At 36.8% G+C, this 17153-nt stretch overlaps 2 protein-coding genes across 5 annotated transcripts; one reads left to right on the top strand and one right to left on the bottom strand.

The window, feature by feature from the left end:
* Positions 1 to 5916: 5916 nt before the first annotated feature.
* LOC142180078 (uncharacterized) lies at positions 5917 to 6291 on the top strand. The gene has a single exon (XM_075251000.1). The coding sequence runs from the start codon at positions 5917 to 5919 to the stop codon at positions 6289 to 6291; it is 375 nt and encodes a 124-aa protein (XP_075107101.1).
* A 254-nt stretch (positions 6292 to 6545) lies between these two features.
* LOC107802999 (telomere repeat-binding factor 1-like) lies at positions 6546 to 13768 on the bottom strand. Of its 4 annotated transcripts, XM_016626593.2 has the most exons (8): positions 13371 to 13647; positions 13056 to 13121; positions 12017 to 12194; positions 11630 to 11847; positions 11021 to 11105; positions 9977 to 10060; positions 8864 to 9214; positions 6546 to 6973 (listed from the first exon to the last, which is right to left on the bottom strand). In XM_016626593.2, the coding sequence occupies exons 3-8, from the start codon at positions 12164 to 12166 to the stop codon at positions 6959 to 6961; spliced, it is 903 nt and encodes a 300-aa protein (XP_016482079.1). In that variant the 5' UTR covers positions 12167 to 12194; positions 13056 to 13121; positions 13371 to 13647; the 3' UTR covers positions 6546 to 6958. The 4 variants fall into 4 exon arrangements, with proteins under 4 accessions (XP_016482079.1, XP_016482077.2, XP_016482081.1 ...); XM_016626591.2 differs by lacking the exons at positions 13056 to 13121; positions 13371 to 13647 and adding an exon at positions 13722 to 13768; XM_016626595.2 differs by lacking the exon at positions 13056 to 13121 and having other exon boundaries at positions 12017 to 12182; positions 13371 to 13649.
* Positions 13769 to 17153: the final 3385 nt, after the last annotated feature.

The raw sequence follows: 17153 nt of genomic DNA, 5'->3' as shown, positions 1-17153 counted from the left end.
AAACCATAGCTTTTTTCACAATTTTGTCCATTGGCTCATTTGTCATTCTTCTTCCACTCAAGTTCCCACAAAGAACAGTCTTTGATGAAGTGATATTTCTTTCCACACTTGTAGCATCCATCAGTGTTGTTATTATTTTTCTCCACAACCTTGGATTTGGATGAACTACCTTTCTTTAAGAAACTACATGTCCATATTTCCTGCTGAAAATGTCTAGTGAGCAATGCCATATCATCTTCTTCAATGTCCTGTTTGTGGATGGTCTTGAGCACCAGGTTCTTGGTCATACGAAGTTTAGAAGTTTGCCAATCTAGCGATCCTGATTTAGCTTTAACTTATAAGTCTCCAAGTTTCCAATAAAGTTGTCAAGGGTCATTGTATTCAGGCTTCTAGATTTAGTGATTGCATTCACCTTGTTGTCCCATGATGGTGGTAGTATGCTCAAAAACTTTTCTTGCAATTTTGTTACGAGGAATAACTTCTCCAAGAGATATTAATTCATTGATAATTAAATTGAGCTGGTATGCATCTCCAGGATAGTTTCCCCCTCTTTCATCTTAAACAATTCATATTGCCTAGTTAGCATGCCAATCTTTGACTGCTTCACTTGAGAGGTACCTTCATGAGCACACTGCAGGGCATCCCATATGGCTTTTGCATCTCTACATGTAGATATTCTATTGTACCAATTCCATATATCAGAATCTTCTTATCTTTGGCATCCTTTTTAACTGCTTTAACATCTTATTCAGAATATATTTCTCTTGACTTTGGTCCAGTGGGGACACCCTTGTCATCAAACATGGGAATCTTTGGTCACTTTTCAATAATGTCCCAGAGTTCCAGGTCTTCTCCTTCCAATAAATTACACATTCTTTTCTTTCACCATCTATAGTATTTTCCATTAAATAGTGGTGACCTAACGATTGATTGTCCTTCTTGAGCATCTGGTGGTGCAGCCATTGTGGATCCATTCAAGGTGTTAGCCTCTTATGAAAGAACATGTTATGATACCAATTGTTATTTTAGACTACACATAGACACAAAAGGGGGGTTTGAATTGAATCTTGCCTGATTTTTGCGTTTTCAAAGAGCCTGGTTCTTTGAACTATTCGAACATACACAAATAAAAATGATTGCGAAAAAGTAATCGACATGGAGATTTTTATGTGGAAAACCTCCTTGCACAAGTGAGTAAAAACCACGATCTACCTAGTAGAATTTTCCTCAAATCTCCACTAACTTCGAAGAGTAGTTTTAGGTTACAACTCTATAATCAATGGGATAAATTCTAGTACCCTAACCCCTACAATCAACCCAATTGTAATGCCGATTAACTTTTGGTTCATCTTTGTGTGTGTTTCTTTGGAACGTTGTAGACAATGCTTGTGGTACAACTAGCCCATGCTAATGGCATAGTACTTCATAATCACACCTGCAGTAGCGGAATAAAACCAGCGACGTCTCTCACGGTGCCCATGGACGCCATGCACAACTGCCTATAAAGGTAGGCTAGAACATCTCCACCCCATATGTACGTAGGTAACTCATCTAGCCGTTCTAGATGATGCAAAAATCGCAGGCTAACAAGGTTTCTCAAAGTGTTCGAGAAAGTAATACCACCAAACATCATCAATAGCAACAACCTCGCCTTCCGCTCAATAGCCTCTAATGGTGATTCATACTGATGAAGGAAATTTTAGAGATGGAAAAGGCACTAGTCGTTCATCATGCACTGGATGATCTTAACTACCTGCAAGGAACAGAGGATCGGCATTGGGGTTTATTAGAGAATGAAAAATTGCATAGAGACATTGATTATATTGTATTTCCAACAGTTGTTGAGTGGGAGAGACTATCAAAATTTATACCGCAGACGTTAGATGTAGGAGTCCCATATTGTTGTAGAAATCAGGCAAGTGGTCTTATTGATGATAGCGATGAAATACGAGAAATGTGTGTCAACTGGGGTCTAGATTATGATGCCCTCAATCCGGACGGATGCGTACAAGATGTTGACGAAGAAGATAAAGACAATGACAATAAAATAGTACCAGACAATGACGATAATGGCGAATGAAAATCGTTATTTATTTCTTGAAGTTATTTTAATTATTGTATTGAATCTTCAATGTGTATTGTCAATTAGATTTAAGACTATTGGAAACATAATTTTATTTCATAAATATTGCAAGCAGCACCATTACACAAATTGGGTACAACAAATACAGCAACAAATCACTAATTTTATCCTTAAAAATTGGGCACATTGGATGAACTGCTACCGGGAGCTGAATTACCACCGCTTCCCAAACCGACTGAAGGACATTTACGGCGATTGTATCATGTTTGGGAATATATACTACATTTACGCGCATAAACGGTATCACCAACTTCCATTTGGTTTCGTATCCGCGTTCTTTTTTGCACTTGCCGGCGACGCACAAAATTCTTGTTACACACCATTTTAAATGGTTCCGGCGGCCAATAATGCTCAGCACCCACTGGTTGGAAGTGGTCGCTATAGGTGTTTACGTATGCAGCAACACTATATTCTTTATCAACATACCTCGTCGCAACAAACCCAGCATGTTGAAAGCACTTCATGGCATGTGAGCATGGCAAGTAATAAATCAACCATTTCCCACACGAACATAATTGCCTAGATTCATTGATGGTGTAGGTATTATTACCGCGATTTTGATGCAAATCGATGCGAGCTTCAAAAATATTCGATCGTTGCAATATCGAAAATATGTATGCCACTTTGCCCGTTTTCTATATTTCTCAAATCGTTTCATTGGCTGTGGCATAAATTGAACACCCATTTCCAACAAGGATGATGCACTTCGGGATATTTCAACAAACCTCTCTGCCATATGCTTGAATGACATCCGCATCATGGCAGTGACAGGCAATCCACGGGCAGACTTCAACAACCCATTGAAAGACTCTGACACGTTTGTAGTCAAAATTCCCCATCTTCTGCCACCATTCTTATGCAAAGTCCACTTATCAAGCTCATGTTGCATCAACCAACGATAAGCTCCCATCGCGTGATGGTAGCCTCGCCGATAGGTGGATGAAATGTGTGAGTCTCAGGTCTCCACCGCTCGCTCATAGCCGTGAGCAGGGGCCAGTCGAGCTGCAACCGGCTGATCTCTAGAATCCGATAAAACCCTGTCCGCTGAAGGCATGTAACTGTACGGGGATGAAGTGGGTGGTCCCTAATGAACTCCCAAAGATCGTTTATACATCTGGGGTGGAAGGTCTGAGACAGCAACTGTCTATCCCAAATGTGTGAAGACATATGGCCACCCTGGAGCAATAGTAGCTCTGGAACAGTAAGTCTAAGATGCACATACGGAGGATCCATGACGATGTTTGTAAATTAAATAATATTTATTAAAGTATTTCTCTTTAATCGTTTAACATCTTTAAATATATTGCAAAATTTTGATATTAATATTTAATCGATAAGTTTCCTATATTATTACTTAGGTTGATAAATAAAATATTTATTTATATGTTAGTTTTTTAGATTTTTCGACAAAAATTCGGCAGAATTTTGTTTGAGCTGCCACCTTTTTTTCATATTAATTCTTCGTTATAAGAAAATTAAATATTTCATTCGTTTAACTTATCTCGATATTTTATAATTATTGTTATAAAAAATACTATTAAGTTTTTTTTGCGTTCATAATGATTTATGTCTTAATTTAATACTTTTAAACAAACAAAAGTGACCCGATTTCTTTTATGTACTATCAATTTTTAAACAATCTTATTCCTGATTAAAATAATACTAAATACTTAATTTGTTTAACTATTTGATATTATTTTTAAAAATTTACTATTAAGTATTTATTTCATTCATAACGATTTGTATGTTAATTTGTTATATTTTACACAAAAATCCGGCATCGCCTCTTTTGTACTGTCAACTAATTATTTTATGCTTCATATCTAATTTTTGATTCATATCTACTTTTTGATTCTTATTTAATAATACATTTACTATACACTTAATAATTGATTAAAATTTGATCCATAATAGAGTACTCTAATCGGGTTAGTAATGAGGTTACGTAGTTAGTATTCTACACTAAAGAATACTAAAGAGCACTAAAGGCAAGCTACTCTAAATGGCCATAATTAACATCAACTAATATAAATTAAAATTTATCATCAGTTCTACTACACTAAAGGGCACTACATAACACTAAAGGGTACTAAATAACACTAAAGTCACATATTATTATTGTACAACTATAAAAATAGTAAACATATAACACTAATTATTCAACAAAGGAACAATATGCAATTTTCATAAATTTTTGCAGAGAAATAAATTAATCTGGATAAAAAACAAAAAATAAATTTCACAAAACAATCACAAAAGCATACAATACAGTAATAATAATAACTAATTACTCAGTTATATATATGACTTATACTAAAAAAGTGATTCGGAATACCTCTTTTTCGATTTTATTGAATGGAGAAACAATGAAGATTTGACCACCGAATCGAGCAATAAATGAGTTCCACTCCACGACAAAGCCTTGGATCGAGTGTTAGATCGATAAAATAATCATGGGACAAGATCTCGAGGAAGGGGTGGGCTCCAATGGAGTTTTTAGCTTTCAAAAATGTGTGTGCGTGTGTGTAGGGGGGGGGGGCAGTGGAGTGTTTTTGTCGTGAAGGAGACTGCCCTTTTAAAATGGGTATAGCGCATATATTAGATGTGCTATACCTGACTGCCTTTTCACATTCAGGTATAGCGCATCTAATTTATGCGCTATACTAAGACTTTGACCGCCTTTTCAAAATTGTGCATAGCACATGTAATTCATGCGCTATACCTTAACAGACAAACGTGTCGTTAAGGTATAGCGCATGAATTTCATGCGTTATATATAAAAATGTTGTCAGTTGATTTTTTTCATCTATTTTGGTGTTTTGAATCCAAAAGCCATCATTTTGGTCCCGGACTCCTTATTAATGACCCTAGTAAAGGTAAGGAGACGGCCGTGGGCTTTATCCATGGACCATGAAGATAACTGGAACCTTAATGCTCTCCCTATCTCTATTGTAAGGAATCTCTCCCTGATTGAGGTGCTTGATGGTTCTAAAACAGATCAACCTATTTGGACCATTACCAATGATGGTTCCTTTTCCTGCAAATCTGCTTGGCAACTCTTTAAGCAGTCCAGAAACTTTACTAGTTCTGCTGGTAACATATGGTATAAAGGGATTCCCTTCAAAATTTCCTTCTTTGTGATGAGACTAATTCACAACAGATTGCCTATTGATGAGATCAATAGAAAATTTGGAATCATTAGTCCATCTATGTGTTCATGCTGTAGAGCTCCCAAATCCAAAACTGTTGACCATGTTTTCCTTAGCAGCTATGGGGCATCAACTGCTTGGAATTTATTTGGCAGCTATTGTGGCTTGAACACTACCTCTGAACTGAGACAAACTCTATTCTATTGGTGGTTAACGGAGCCCGAGAATAATGTTCATTCTTTTTTTCTTTACTGCCTCCCATGCTTGATATGCTGGGAAGTTTGTAAACGAAGATGTGTTATCAGATATGGAGATGGAAAAATTTCTGTCAAGAAACTTATTCTCCAAATTCAGAACATGAGGTGCATACTTATAAATATCCAATTTCCATCATTACCTATCTTTACTGATTGGAAACAATTAATCCAAACAGTGGAAAGGTGTAAACCTGTACTAAAAGTTATCCTTGTCTAATGGATAAAACCACCTGATGGATACATTAAGGTTAACATTGATGGTTGTAGCAAAGGAAACCCAGGCTTAGCAGGTGGAGGATGCTTAAGAAATCAGTATGGAGATCTAATAATGACTTACTCCACCTTTTTTGGTTCCTGCACTAACAATATGGCAGAAGCAATGGCTATCCAGGTTGGCTTGAAATGGTGTATTGATTATGGATACAAGGAGGTCGAAGTTGAATCTGACTCTCTAGTCCTAATCAATGCAATAAACAAGCATATCGGTACACCTTGGCAGATTGCTCACTTGGTAGAACAAATTAGAGAGTTACGGCAGGAAGGCAATTTCAAGTTTTCATACTGCTACAGAGAAGCTAACTGCACAGCTGACTTGCTAGCTAACTGGAGTATATATAAGACTTCTACCTTCTTCACTGAGGCTGACACTTTACCTTTGAAGGTGAGAGCTACTTTGAAGAATGACAGAGACCAGTTGGTCAACTTCAGAATTAGGACTAGAAAGAAGTTTTATGATGTTTAGCCTTTCTAATATCTTTAATCTCAGAAGGATTGGATGCCTTCCCCAAAATTTTACTTTGGAGCACTTTATCTTTCTTAATCTCACTGGAATGTGCTCTCCTCTCTTGATTCAGGAGTTGTTTAGATATGATTTACCAACTCCTTTTGTAATGATCCTTTTGAGTTTTAATATACAGGTTGAGGTCATGCCAAACCTCTCACCATAATGGTGACATTAAGTTTTTAAAAAAAAGAAAATGACAGTGGCTAGAAACTATTATAAACTAATTTATTTTCCATCCAAATCGAGTTCAAATAAATAAATCAGCATACAGTAAACAATTGAGCCTGAGGTACATGCTGCACATGAACGGACCCCCATCACCCCACTACACCGGGTTATTCCCAGTTCCTACTCTTTACAACAAATTCCTCAGAAAATTCCCTCAGCTCGCAGAAACAGCTTAATAAGAAAACATTGTGGTTGCTGAGACATGTCCGCTGATGAACAGGGAACACAAATTTGATACAATCGGAAAAGCTTTTACTACTAACAACCTGGCATATTACACTTACAATGAACTTTTTCGCCCATATGTACAAGCTGAAGAGTGAGTTGACTGAAGATACAGAAACATCAAACTGGAACAGGATCCAGCATTCTCTAACTCGCACCTCGGAAGGAACGATCAAGCACGTATCATCTAGATATTAGAGATACAATCAGCAAACAAAACAAAGAATAGGCTTTCAACATAGTATATCCGCAAATAATCAATTTTGCATCGGGAGACACTTTAAACAGCTTATAGACTGTGTAAGGCACTAGTTTATATAGGTAACAGTAACCTCCTAATCAACTAAAAAGATGATAAATATGAACATACAGATACTTGTCTGTCATTTCTTGCTCTCATTGAACACCTGTGAAGAATTGATGTGCTAGTGATTTATCATTCCAACTTGTCAACTGGTATGTGTCTACCATAACCTGCTGTAACCAACAAGATTACCAGAGATACAGGAGGATTTGCTTCGGGTGCTTCCTCACAATTCATCATCCCTTCCCTTACCCCATCCCAAAAAGAAATGGAAAAAAAGAAAAGAAGAATCCCAAATGAATCAGTTGCTAAAGGAAGCCACCCTTCCCCTCCCTGAAAAGGTAAAAAGAATAAATCTCATAGCAAACACAACATGAGAGTTTAGAAATCTCTCTCTTGCAAATACAACTTCCAATTCCTCTCTGCATTGCAGGTTGGTGCAACTGTACCATCCAGAGCTAGGTGAAGCAGTTCTCTCTACCGACTTCAAGATTTAACCAGTGTTTTAAAAGGCGTGGGCGTAAGGCGAGACGTTTTACATATGCCTCAGTGAGGCGTAAGCCCCGAGGCACCGGGCGTAAGCCCCATAGATATTTAATTTTTAATATTTTATAAAATAATATAATTGCAAAAAATATTTATAAACAGGTAAAATTGCATAAAAATTGAAGAAAACTATAAATATGTGAAAAATATATATATAGATGTGCTCCATCCCACAAAAAACTAGTCAAAACAATATATTATACGCTACTTAGAAGCACAAGTAACTTGAGTCGAAAAGAATAAAGTTTTCTACATGGAGGAACAAAAAGGATGACTAACCTGCAATTTGAACTTTAAACTTGCTGCTATGAAGGAGAATGGAGTTCTCTTTGTATTTGTGAAAAAAGAAAATTGAATATTCGTTACTTTTGGGAGATATTAGCAGACTAGCGGACAAGATAAAGAATTGGGAAAGACCATGAATTAGGGTTTCAATCAATAAATAAGGTCTTGACTTTTAAATTTAATACATTTCAATTCCTTTTTAAAACTTTTGAGTAATTACCAAGCTGAATTTTGAGAATTTGGGTATTATATGAAGGACTTATTCAACAAATTTTGTTTTAATTTGAAAAAGTCTTTGGGGCTTACGTCTCACTAAAAAACACGCCTCAAACGCCCGGACGTACGCCCCGAACGCTCGGGCATACACCCCGAATTGCTGGACGTACGCTCTTGAGACTTTCGCCCCACACCATTGACTCGGGGCGTTTTTGGTGCGCCTCGCCCTGAAAACGCTTTTTAAAACACTGTTAAAGATTTAACAGCTGGTACATGACAGACTACATTGATCAAGACACTAGAGCTGGCACAGAAGCTAGTGAAGCCCAGAGGAAGATTATGCTGGTTGTGGCAACAAGATAGCTACCCACTGTTACACGTACTTCTAACTTTTACTTGAGGTTTTGTTAAGATAAGGTCTTCAGAAGCATGTTTCATATTTAATTAAGAGAATATCTATTCTTTTAACAAGTATTAGATTAAATAAATCATGTTTCAAGTAAAGTGAAGGGGAAATGAAAAGCAAAGATTATGGACCTACACATTTTCTATTAGTTAATTAATGGGTCTCAAGCTACGATTTCTAGACACTGAACCAATAATGATTCCAAGGACAAGTAAGAACATATCCTACCAACAATGAAAGGAAAGATAGGAAGGAGAGACAAGTAAAACAATAGAAGCCATTAGCAGTGACCCAATAATTGAAATAGAAGGATGTCTTACCATCCGTGGGGCACTTCTCCCATGTAGTGTCTTCGTTGCATCTGAAAAGGCTTTTGCAGCTTCAGCATCAGCTTCAGCAGCTTCAGCGTCCCTAGCAGCCTCCTCAGCTTCAGCTATGGCTGATTCTGCTTCAGCAACAGCTTGTGCAGCAGCAGCTGCAGCCTCTTGAGGTGTCATGTTCCTCATTTTATTAGCTAGCTCTAAATCTATCTGAGATGTACTAAGCATGTCCATATCATCCCGATCAACCTTGGAGAAGATCCTCTGCCTGCTATCCAAGAATGGACTGGACAGGTTTCTTCTTCTGTCAGATGGTGTCGATGTGGGTGCTACTCTATACTTGCGCTTTATCTATAAGAGACAATATATTCAGGGTATTATAATCAACCAGGAAGGGAAAAAATTACCACGCATACAAACACTTGAATCCAATCATCATTTCTGATTGTATTCACACCTACGCCTAGGGTGAGCTGGGCAATGACACAGATGTTGATGCAAGATCAAGAAGGTTAAAAATCCAAGAAATTCAAGAAGTCTAAGAATTCATCCAAGATTAGGATTTCTTTTCCTTAAAGATTGGGATTTCTTATTTCTTGTTTCCTAGTAATTTAATTTTTGTTTTAGTAGGATTATATTTGTAATTCTAGTCAAACTAGGATTGTTAGTTGGTATCCCATTCCTACTAGAATTCTTTTTCCTATTTTAGTTAGGATAGGTTTTCTTAACCTTATTCTTATTCTAGTTTAATTAGGATTAGTTTTCCTTAACCTTATCAATATTACTCATTGTAAGGCCTATTTAAAGGGCTTAATATGTTGAAAATAAAGATTGGTGATTAGTTTTTTTGAGCATTAGCTTCAAAAACGTGGTTGACTCTTTTGTTTCCTCTTCTTCACTTACTCAACGGTTCTTGCAATCTTGTGGGATTGAAGAACGTGTGGGCAAGGTTTCTTTTCATCTTACATTCTTCTAACGTGAGTTTGAAGAACGCTTTCGCTAGTTTTGTTAAAAACTTTAGCGGGGTGTTTGTGTTTATTTCTCTTCTTTGTGCTTGAGTAGTGTAAAACCTCGAAAGTATATCAGATGTCAAGCACACAATATAAACATCACCTTGATAAGTTTCCCAGTTGCAGTTAAATACTTCAGTTTCCCCGACAGCAGCCTTATAAAGTTTGGAGGGGCCCAGTATTGGTCCTAATAGATAGAAATAGCATAAAATTAAGTAGAATAGACTGACAGATGCAACCAAAATTCTGGTTTTTGCTAGGAACTAAGATCAAGCAATCATGACATTTATGCATTGACTAAGATTTGTAAGATGACCTTTATATCATCTGATTGAGCATAAATGTATTAACCAAAAAAAAAGATTCTGTCGGACACGGTGCATAAGCCAACAGATCATTGAGAACCTGATCAGTAAAGCCACTACGTTGGGGGTGAACTCTTAGCATAGGGAATCAAGATCATACTTTGAGAAAAGAGATATTAGCATAGCAGTATCAGATCTATATTAGACTCATGCAACCTCATGATCTGCATATACTAAAGCAGACACCCTCTTGAACATACATATACTAACCAGAATTCTTTATGCCGCCATCAGGGTGCATTAACCCATAATATTTCATTGAGGACCTGTTTAGCAGAGCCTAATGCCTTGTTATATGGAATCAAGATCATACATTAAGAAAGAAAAATTAATGTGGCACTATCAGACCTATGTGCACTCAAGCAATCTAATATTCTGCATATTTCCAACCAGATGCTACATTAGGACTCAAATGTGCTGTATTTTTTTCATCCTAATCTGTTGTTACCAACAGTCAAATCTTAAAAATAATAAAAACAAAAACAACAGTAAAATAGAAAACTTTCTTCCACAAATAACAAACAAGGAATTTAAGAGGGAAAGCACTAAGTTTGATGATACTGAGGTTTACGAAGCCTCATAATTGAAATATACAAGCATCACAGATTGCAAACATCATCACAATGTTGATATTGCCATAACAAGAAGCAACACCATAATCAGTCCTTTATGGGTCTTTGAAAAATAAATAAGATTTCCATGCATGATAATTAATGAATGGTACTCTAGATTATATCTAGTTACTTCTTCTAAAAGAAAGCACATAATAAGAAGACAACTACCTCTATGTATGCAGCTATTGCAGTCTTGTTGGAACCACCTGGCTCCTTCAAGCTGCTTATAGCCTCCATTATAAGATTATCCAACCTATAATATTTAATGCAGCAACTATGAGGGATAATCATCCTTCCAAAGTAAGAAAATAAGAATAATATGGGACCCCACCAAGACAGGTAATATTATTTCATCCTGACTAAAGAAAAGGAAATTCAATGAACTTCTGAAAGATCTAAACAGAGGTCCCATACCAACTTTACCTTCCGAATGCCAAAAACTAATAACATAGAAGTATCACATGCATGTAATGAAAAAGCAAAGCACTTTTTGGTTGTCAGACATTTTTGTTTGGCAAAGAAAACAAAAATGCATTTCAGAAATCATATAGAAACATTTCAAAAAATACTTCAGGAAACAAATTGTTCTCCAAAAATGTTTTTTGAAAATATTTCTAAAAAGCATCTCCAACAAATATTTCTAACAAAACATCCAAATGCCACCTAGGAACAATAGAACATGCATAAACCAGCAAGCAACTATATCCATAAGCACAAAAAGAACTCGGTGACTACCACAAAGAGTTATGCTGCAACAATCAACGAGCAGCGCTTAACCTTATCATAGATTTTCTTGAACCATGTATCTGTGGAGAACTGCTAGAAGTAGTGGCTGCTTGCGCTTCAGCAGCTTCCTCATCACTTTCAGCTGTGGTCGTATCAGCCACAGGACTCCCATCCTGTCTAGGGGCCTGTTTCGTCCTTTTGACAGCTAACCTTGCTTGCTCTCGAGAACTCCAACCGTTTGCCATCACCGTCATGTTCCTCCACTTGTCCTGAACAGCATCAACAAAGATAAATAGGCATATTAACACCATATGCATAGATAAGAAACAAAAGATAAACTACTAAACTACATAGCTATCATCTGCCTCAAATAACATCTAAACTTCCTCTGCACAAAACATAATTATCTAATGAAAAAACGATGGTAGTAACCTCTACCTTAAGATCTACATTTGAACGCAGACACAATACTCCACTAAATTCTGGATCCTTGAGAATCGTGCGCCATTTACCTGGCCCATGCTTAAGTATCCCAGCTTTAAGAGCAGCTTCTTCTTCTGAAGTCCACTTCTGCTTAGGTGCACCCATCAAAAATCTGAGGAAACTGAGGAACAACCTACTCAGAGAACACATAACAACATATCAACAAACCACCCAAAGAAGATAAATTGCACCATATATAGACGGTTTATCGGCATTATGCATCTGGAAAGCTAAATAAGCTTGAATAATCAACATGAAAACAATAAAACGGCTTCATTTGGAGAAAAGCAGATAAGTATATAGTTAACCTTAATAAACAAAAATTTTATGAGGATGCCATTCATTGCTGAGATGCATAGAATGAAACCATAACACAAGTCCACATAAGCTACATGCAATGGCATTAGATAAGTACATATTCGATTAATTCATGTCTGTTAAACTTGTCTGCTATTTTATCTTCCAAAGGCATTAAAGAAGTACGCCTTAGACTAAATTGTGTATGTAACACTTGTTGCTATCTTCCAATTGCATTAGAGAAGTACGCATTAGACTAATTCGTTTTTGTAAAACTTGTTTACTATTTGAAGTCCATGCACAAGATATGATTCATGACTCATGAACCATTACCAACAAACATTGGAATAAGGCATGATACATTCACTTTAAAGAACCACAAAAACAAGCAAGCACTTTCCAGGAAAAACTGAAAAACAAATCCTTACAGCAAAGACCTACCTCCTTAAAATCATTTATCTGAAAAAAGATCTAACTCCTAAAAGTCCAAGTGATATATCAAAACTAACCCTCTTTTCTTCATGTGCATTATCTAAATACCTCAATCTAATTCCTAGTTTCTGGACATGCCAAATCAGAGAAGTTTTAAACGCACAAGCACAAAGGCAAACAAACACAATATACACACATACAGAGCAGAAAGGTAATGAACTTGGGAGCAGCATATCAAATAGAACTTGGGAGCAAGAATTTTAACTAATTTGGGATTGAGGCATTGTTCATTGATCAGACAGAGTCCTTCCAAGGCGGAATTCTCGACAGACTGAACAAAAGAAAGCTAAATTTACTGAGCTGTTGATATCAAGTGTAAATTAAACGAATATTTAACAGAAAGCTAGTTCATGAAGATAAATCGATGTTAGCTTTAAATCGAATTTGTGTAAGATCACAATTCACAAACCGAAGCCCTAGTTTCGTGCAATAAGTTGGGAATTTGTTAGAACAGATTCAAATTGAAAAAATAGGGATGGAAGGAGATGGGGAAGAAGAGCAGTGAGAGATGGAGGTTCACCAGAAACGATCTGTAGGCAGGGCGATTAAAGCCTAGGAATTTGAAAATCTCTCTTCTAGTTTTCCCTTTTAGCACCAACGGTGTGACTTGGAAGAAGCCGAGTTAGTTTGACTGATGGAGTTTGAAAAGATAAAAAAACTTTTTAAAACTTGTAATCTTAAATTATTTCTAACCGTAAAAACATGTCATCTAGATTGAAACACGAGCTATAGATAAATATAATTGATACATGTACAATTTAATCTTGTCTCAATGCCCACAGTAACTATAGGCCATGCGCTTACTACATAGCCAAACATTCAAGCTTAAGGGACGCTTTGGACAGGTTTCACTAGCATAGAGCATGCATACCATGGCCTATTAAAACATTCGAGGCAGACCATTTTGCGTATGCTCTTCAACTTCCTTTTTTATTTTCTCTCTTTTTTAGCTACCTCATTTAGATTAGTAAAGTGGAAGGCGTCCTAAAGTTTAATGTCATATGTAGAACTCGATATCTGCCTTTGTGGCGAATAATGTTTGTTGAAGACTTCAACAACTCTTAGAAATCCCAGTCGAAAATTTTGGGGTTATAAAGTGTCAAAAGTGAGTAAGTTTTGTGTTTAAAAATTATATATATGGGTATGTGTTTTTATTCAATCACTGATAATTATTTGTTATATTGTATAGGATAATAGTGGGTGTGACTATTTTAAATGGAACTATGGATCATCGACAAACCGAACAAATGGGATTGCCGCGGTTGAGGAGACCCTCCGTTGACGATGATACAACAACCTCACAAAACAATGTGAAGTTTGAACTACAGTTTAGGCTCAAATAAGTCGAACAATACAGGGCTCTTCTTAGAACATCGTTGAAAGAAGAAGATTGGTCTAGAGGTTTTGAGTTTCGCGTTCGCGAGGGACATGGTCGTGTTCGCGAATTGGTGAGGCAGATAACCATCGCGTTTGCGAAGGAGGATTTTTGGGCGGTGGCATTTTGTGCTTCGCGAATGTGGAGCTAAGGTCGCATCGCAAAGGGTAGTGCTAGGCAGAGTATATAAGTTTAAAATTTTGGAATATTTGCCCATTCTCTCATATTTTGAGCTCAGGACTAATTGAGGGGCGATTTTCAACGAGATTTTCATACAAGTAAAGAGGATAAGTACTTTTTACTCATTGGTGATTATATTTCAAGAATCTACATGGATTTTTATCCCATGTATCAAGGATTTAAAGTGTAAAAATTGAGATTTTTGGTATGAACTTAAGAGAATGATTTTGGGAATTTGAACATAAAATTGAATTCCGATTTGGAATCTAATTATATATTTAGACTCAGGGTGTTATGGGTAATCTATATGTATCATCAATTTCAAATTTCGGGCCTGCGGCCCGAGATTTACTTTTGTTGATTTTTTTATTTGGGTTAAAGATTGAACCATTTTTTTTACACGAAATCAATTCCTAAAGCTTGTATTGACTCATTTGAGTAATATTTTACTAGATTCGAGTCATTTGGAGTTGGATTTAAAAGGAAAGATGGTTGTTATTGATTGAAGCTTACAGGAAAAAGGTAAGTCTCTTATCTATCCTTGTAAGAGGGAATTCTCCACATAGGTAATCTATTTACTATTTGTTGCTTGATTTAGGTGTTACGTATATGCGAGGTAACGAGCGTTTATGTGTAGCTAAGTTATGACCTTAGCCAGACAGAGTTAGGCTTATGATATGCCTCATCTGGACTTCATAAGTTGTTTATTCATGTTTCTTTAATTCTATGACTGCGTGATGAATTTTAATCATAAATAGAATCCATGCAAGGGTTACGACTTGTTTATTTGGACATGACGGGCTACTTTCACCGTGTTGGGCTTTCTAATTTAGCCGTAGTCATACAATTGCCATTCTTGATTTATGATTTATTGGCTATTGTCTTACATTGTTCTTGTTGATGTCATGATCGGACTAAAGAATGTTAAATAAGCATATTGAACAGTTAATAAAGTTAAATTAAATGATTAGCCATATCCATCTCTTACTCATTTAAATGTCCATCCGTATTTTTATTGTTATATCATGGTGCGTCTTTATTACATCATTTCATATGCATATTACTGAGTTGGAAGTGGTATAACGAAAAAAGTTGAGAAATTTGGCACCAAGGACATTGTAAGCGTATATTGATTATTGATGGTATTGTGTTTGGATCGGGTTGCATGCCACAGTATTGTAATTAGATCGGGTTGCACGCCATAACGATAACATGATTGAATCGGGTTGCACGCTACAATAATATTATTAATGGATCGGATTTCATGCCGCAACAGTGCTTGGATATGGATCCGTCCCTCCAGAGTCAGGTGATTACTCATGTTACTTTGGGCCCTGTGAGCGAAGGCACCCAGATTGGTACTAGATTGGACACAATATTGGATTATATATGTAAGCTTACTGTGATTTATGTACTTTGATGATATTGTGAGACATATTCCACTTTCTTATTTATATCACATCTCAATTAATGGCTTAATAAATAAATTCTAATATTGTTGTTTAGTGTTAGCTTGCATAGCAAGAAGGTTAAGTGTCATCATGATTATTGGTGGAATTTTTGGGCGTGATAAGTTGGTATTAGAGCTCTAGATTTTAAGGGTCTCACAAGTCATGAGCATGTCTAGTAGATTCTTGTGGATTGGTATAGAAACGTCAGTATCTATCTGCGAGAGGCTATAGGGCTTTATGAACTTTTGCTTTCTTGAATCCTTACCGTGTGACTTTATTTCGGCTCGAAGCCTACATCTTCAGTCCCTCCCTATTCATTAGTATGCGATGTTGATTTACTCGATACTAGTAGAGCACCGGCGACTTGAGATGATATTGTATATGTGGTGTGGTATATTTTTCCCTGTGTTATGAGGGCAGGCTACTATCATTGTTTTGTGCAGGGGCTTTCATCCATTATAGCCCCATTGACCAGGTTGACTCAAAAAGGTATTTTGTTTAGATGGTTTGACGAATGTGAGGATAGATTTCAGAAGCTCAAGACTGTTTTGACTACAACTCCAATGGTTGTGTTGCCCGCAGGTTCAGGGTCTTACAAAGTGTATTGTGATGCTTCACACATAGGTCTTGGCACGATGTTAATGCAGAATGGTAGGGTGATTTCTTATGCGTTACGGCAGTTGAAGCCCCATAAGGAGAATTATCTAGTTCATGATTTGGATAAGGCAACTATTGTGCATGTACTTAGGATTTGGAGGCATTACTTGTATGGTGTGTCATGTGATGTTTACACTGTTTATCAAAGTTTTCAGCACGTGTTTTAGCAAAAGCATTTGAACTTGAGGCAGCGGAGGTGGCTTGGATTGCTTAGGGATTATGACATCACTATCTTGCATCATCTGGGTAAGGCAAATATGGTAACAGATGCCTTGAATAGGAAGGCAGAGAGTATGGAGAGCTTGTCATTTATTCCTGCTACGGAAAGGCTTTTGGCTATGGATGCTCAGGCCTTGGCTAATAGATTTGTGTGGTTGGATATTTTCAAGCCTAGTGGAGTTCTTGCTTGTGTTATTGCGCAATCATCCTTGTTTGAGTGATTTAAGGCTCGTCGATACGATGATCCTTATTTTCTTATCTTTAAGGACACGGTGTTGCGATGTGGTGCTAAGGAGGTGGTTATTAGAGATGACAGGATATTGTGACTTCAGGGTCGGATTTGTGTTCCTAATATTGATGGTCCGAGGGAGTTAATTTTTGAGGAGGCTTATAGTTTGTGCTATTCTATTCATCCGGGTGC

This window comes from Nicotiana tabacum, chromosome 4, assembly GCF_000715075.1.
Source record: "Nicotiana tabacum cultivar K326 chromosome 4, ASM71507v2, whole genome shotgun sequence".
NCBI classification, from domain to species: Eukaryota; Viridiplantae; Streptophyta; class Magnoliopsida; order Solanales; family Solanaceae; genus Nicotiana; species Nicotiana tabacum.
The sequence above is the reverse complement of the archived record's forward strand: the minus strand, read 5'-3'. Positions and strand labels throughout refer to the sequence as shown.